The following is a 4,909-nucleotide window of genomic DNA, read 5'->3' on the forward strand; positions in this document are numbered from 1 at the left end:
AGAATTGAATAAACTAAACATGTAGCCTAATTTTTTATACTTACAATTAGACTTTATATGAGTGTATATATAATTGAACTTTGTTTTGTTGAAAGACTTTGCATTTACACAATATCTATTTAAGTATAATAAAGCATTGATCTATACATATTTTCCAATAAACCAAGCAAACATTGATTAATACATTCCACCAAATTTTGATGAGACTGTAATTAAATTACTAATATTTTATCTCAGAGCAAGAAAATCAAACCATTTACCTTTGTGGATTGATGATCCATATTGAACTAGTCTGAATTATTGACTATTAATGAAATTTAAATATTTAAATTTCGCTCAAATAACTATAGAGTAAATAGCACAATAAATGAATAAAATAGAAAATATCTTAATCGGAGACGATTTTCAATAGAGTATATTGTAATCATGTTTAGTATATTTTGTAGAAATTGTTTTAAAATTATACTAAACATATTTATATGTAAATAAATTCGGAGTAGTGAAGTTAAAATGACCTCAATAACGGCTCATTTATTCCAGAATGGCCGTCGACTTGATTATTATAAGAGTGATTCTATTACCCCAAAAAAGAATGTAAAATGTTATATTAACATTTAATGAATAATTTTACAATTCAATTCTTTAGCACATATTTGATAACATTATTTGATATGTGGCTCTATTTGTCATGAAAATTATTGTATTAACGATCTGATGTGTATGATCAAATTGAAATAGATTTTACTTCTAGTTATATTATGATTTAGAAATATTTATATCTACCCTTTATAAGATTTTATAATTATTTATAACATTATGATAATATAATATGTATATTTAATTTAATTCTTTTTTTCTGCTTTGTTCTTATAATTTTTATATGTAACATTTTCAGATATACCAAAGTTGTACTAATAACTTTAGCATGAAAATGGACTAAGAATAATTTCTTTTCAGAAAATAACATTTTCTACTAAACATAACATATATGTACCTAAAAACAGATAGTTTTTGAACCAGGAATTGTTCACAGAAATTCTAAATGAAGAAACAATAGAAATGGTCCTAAATTTTAGAATAACATTTTCTACTAAGCATAACATATATGTAGCTAGAAACTGTTTTTGAACCAGGAATTGGCTACAAAAATTCTTATTCAAGAAACAATTGGCATGGTCCTAAATTTTAAAATAACATTTTGCACTAATCAGAACATATTGTACCTAGAAACTGATAGTTTTTGAACCAGGAAATGGGTACAAAAATTCTTATTAGAGAAATATTTGAAATGGTCCTACATTTTAAAATAGCATTTCTACTAAACAACATATATATATATATACCTTGAAACTGTTTCTGAACCAGGAATTGGTCACTGAAATTCTTATTAGAGAAACAATTAGCATGGTCCTAAATTTTAAAATAACATTTTACACTAATCAGAACATATATGTATCTAGAAACTGATAGTTTTTAATCTAGGAAATGAATACAAAAATTCTTATTAGAAAAATATTTGAAATGGTCCTAAATTTTAAAATAACATTTCTACTAAACCACGTATATGTACCTTGAAACTGTTTCTGAACCAGGAATTGGTCACAGGAATTCTTATTAGAGGAACAATTCGCATGGTCCTAAATTTTAAAATAACATTTTACACTAATCAGAACATAAGTACCTAGGAACTGATAGTTTTTAATCTAGGAAATGAATACAAAAATTCTTATTAGAAAAATATTTGAAATGGTCCTAAATTTTAAAATAACATTTCTACTAAACCACGTATATGTACCTTGAAACTGTTTCTGAACCAGGAATTGGTCACAGGAATTCTTATTAGAGGAACAATTCGCATGGTCCTAAATTTTAAAATAACATTTTACACTAATCAGAACATAAGTACCTAGAAACTGATAGTTTTTAAACCAGGAAATGGCTACAAAGATTCTTATTAGAAAAATATTTGAAATGGACCTAAATTTTAAAATAACATTTCTACTAAACCACGCATATGTAACTTGAAACTGTTTCTGAACCAGGAATTGGTCACAGGAATTCTTATTAGAGGAACAATTCGCATGGTCCTAAATTTTAAAATAACATTTTACACTAATCAGAACATAAGTACCTAGAAACTGATAGTTTTTAAACCAGGAAATGGCTACAAAGATTCTTATTAGAAAAATATTTGAAATGGACCTAAATTTTAAAATAACATTTCTACTAAACCACGCATATGTAACTTGAAACTGTTTCTGAACCAGGAATTGGTCACAGGAATTCTTATTAGAGGAACAATTCGCATGGTCCTAAATTTTAAAATAACATTTTACACTAATCAGAACATAAGTACCTAGAAACTGATAGTTTTTAATCCAGGAAATGGCTACAAAAATTCTTATCAGAAAAATATTTGAAATGGACCTAAATTTTAAAATAACATTTCTACTAAACCACGCTATGTAACTTGAAACTGTTTCTGAACCAGGAATTAGTCACAGAAATTTTTATTAGAGGAACAATTGACATGGTCCTAAATTTCAAAATAACATTTTATACTAATCAAAACATATGTTCCAAGAAACTGATAGTTTTTGAACCAGGAAATGGCTACAAAAATTCTTATTAGAGAAATATTTGAAATGGTCCTACATTTTAAAATAGCATTTCTACTAAACCACGTATATGTACCTTGAAACTGTTTCTGAACCAGAAATTGGTCACTGAAATTCTTATTAGAGAAACAAATAGCATGATCCTAAATTTTAAAATAACTCTACACTAATCAGAACATATTGTACTTAGAAACTGATAGTTTTTGAACCAGGAAATGGGCACAAAAATTCTTATTAGAGAAATATTTGAAATGGTCCTACATTTTAAAATAGCATTTCTACTAAACCACGTATATGTACCTTGAAACTGTTTCTGAACCAAAAATTGGTCACTGAAATTCTTATTAGAGGAACAATTGGCATGGTCCTAAATTTCAAAATAACATTTTATACTAATCAAAACATATGTTCCTAGAAACTGATAGTTTTTGAACCAGGAAATGGCTACAAAAATTCTTATTACAGAAATATTTGAAATGGTCCTAAATTTAAATTACGTTTTATACTGAGCAGAACATATATGCATCTAGAAACTAATGGTTCTACTAGAAACCAGGAATTTGGTCAACAAAAATTCTTATTAGAGAAAAAAAATAGCATGATCCTAAATTTTAAAATAAACTCTACACTAATCAGAACATATTGTACTTAGAAACTGATAGTTTTTGAACCAGGGAAATGGCACAAAAATTCTTATTAGAGAAATATTTGAAATGGTCCTACATTTTAAAATCGCATTTCTACTAAACCACGTATATGTACCTTGAAACTGTTTCTGAACCAACAAATTGGTCACTGAAATTCTTATTAGAGGAACAATTGGCATGGTCCTAAATTTTCAAAATAACATTTTATACTAATCAAAACATATGTTCCTAGAAACTGATAGTTTTTGAACCAGGAAAATGGCTACAAAAATTCTTATTACAGAAATATTTGAAATGGTCCCTAAATTTAAATTACGTTTTATACTGAGCAGAACATATATGCATCTAGAAACTAATTGTTTCTACTAGAAACACGGAATTGTTACAAAATTTCTCATTAGAGCAACGTTTGAAATAGTGCGCCGCTCATTGGCTCATTGTTCAGAAACACATGTTTAATGCTAATGCTACTATCTTAACAGTGGTTTGCCGAGCGGCATTAAGCGGCAATCGGCATGTTCATTTCATTGTGTTAGTATCTCTATCAGATATAGTCGTTTTAATTCTCACGTGTTATAGAGCTTATTAAGTTCGGTGTTTATAATTTTATAAATTCTACAATATTTTCTGTTTTTGCGCAATAACATAACCCTAATCTTGAAATTGGTAAAGTTCGACAACTAAGCATAATCAAACTATTAAAGTTCTTTTCGTTTTCGCAACATAACCTTTATTATTTTAACCTGCAAAGTGGCTGAATAATATTAAATACATAATAACTAATAATAATAACTAATACGTTTTCGGTAACTTAATGTTAAATTAAAGTTTTATTTTGTTTGTGGTTTTATGACAATGTGCGGGTGAGTAGTATTTGTACGATAGTTTTAGGCACATCTTGTGTGCAATAATTTGAGTTCTAATGTTCGTCATTTTTTTTCAGGTTTAAAAATGATATTATTTAAACGCTTAGTTTAGTCATTCTTGACAAAATGTGTGTTGGAGATCATAGTGTTTCCTAACGAGCGGGTTTTTTAATATAGAGGTAACTGCTTTCAAAATAAAATGTTTTACTTGATGCCTAATTCTGATTCTCATCCAATCCCATTTATATTACAGTGATACAATACACGTGCTCGACCTTTTGCTGTCTCCTGTTACTGAATTGTGAATGTCATTTGATATGTAAGTGTGAATTTTTTGTTATACATTTGAAGTGCTGGACTCATGTTGTGTGTGGCATTCATAACATTGTAATTTTTTTTCATCACATAGCCCATTTATGTAACCACATACTCACTATTCAATGATACTATAGAAAAGTTTTTTTTTATTGCTCATCAAATTATAAATGTGCAGTAAAAAAAAATACTTGAAAGATTTATTTGAAAATAATTTTTGTTACAAATATACTGTTTGTATGAAGAAGGTGTAGCAATAATGTTTATTTGAATATGCTAAAATCAATTTTGAAAAAGTAATCTTTACTTCAACTAGTGTAATAAATTACATCTGCGGGCAAATGTGATTTATGCATGAAAACCTTTTATGCTGGTTGGCAGAATAATTTCTATTATTACTCTATTAATTACAACATTCAATCCATATGCATGATAACATTTAATAGTTTACTTTTTGTCTTAT

The 4,909-nt window shown here is 27.4% G+C and overlaps 1 protein-coding gene and 1 long non-coding RNA gene across 2 annotated transcripts in view; both read left to right on the top strand.

Annotated features, from left to right (window-relative positions):
- Nucleotides 1-4,093: 4,093 nt before the first annotated feature.
- On the top strand, nucleotides 4,094-4,459 carry LOC113376509. The gene is made up of 3 exons (XR_003367036.1): nucleotides 4,094-4,128; nucleotides 4,209-4,310; nucleotides 4,385-4,459. It is a non-coding gene; the product is annotated as an uncharacterized LOC113376509 (long non-coding RNA).
- A 260-nt stretch (nucleotides 4,460-4,719) lies between these two features.
- Nucleotides 4,720-4,909, top strand: part of LOC113375094 (protein tweety-like) — a 6,772-nt gene continuing 6,582 nt past the window's right edge. Inside the window, exon 1 of the mRNA XM_026615042.1 lies at nucleotides 4,720-4,742. Coding sequence (XP_026470827.1) covers nucleotides 4,720-4,742 — 23 coding nt within the window. The remainder of the gene's footprint in view (nucleotides 4,743-4,909) is intronic.

This window comes from Ctenocephalides felis, unplaced genomic scaffold (genome assembly GCF_003426905.1).
Source record: "Ctenocephalides felis isolate EL2017-DRISC unplaced genomic scaffold, ASM342690v1 CF-g0.4_SCAFFOLD_01886, whole genome shotgun sequence".
In the NCBI taxonomy this organism is placed as follows: Eukaryota; Metazoa; Arthropoda; class Insecta; order Siphonaptera; family Pulicidae; genus Ctenocephalides; species Ctenocephalides felis.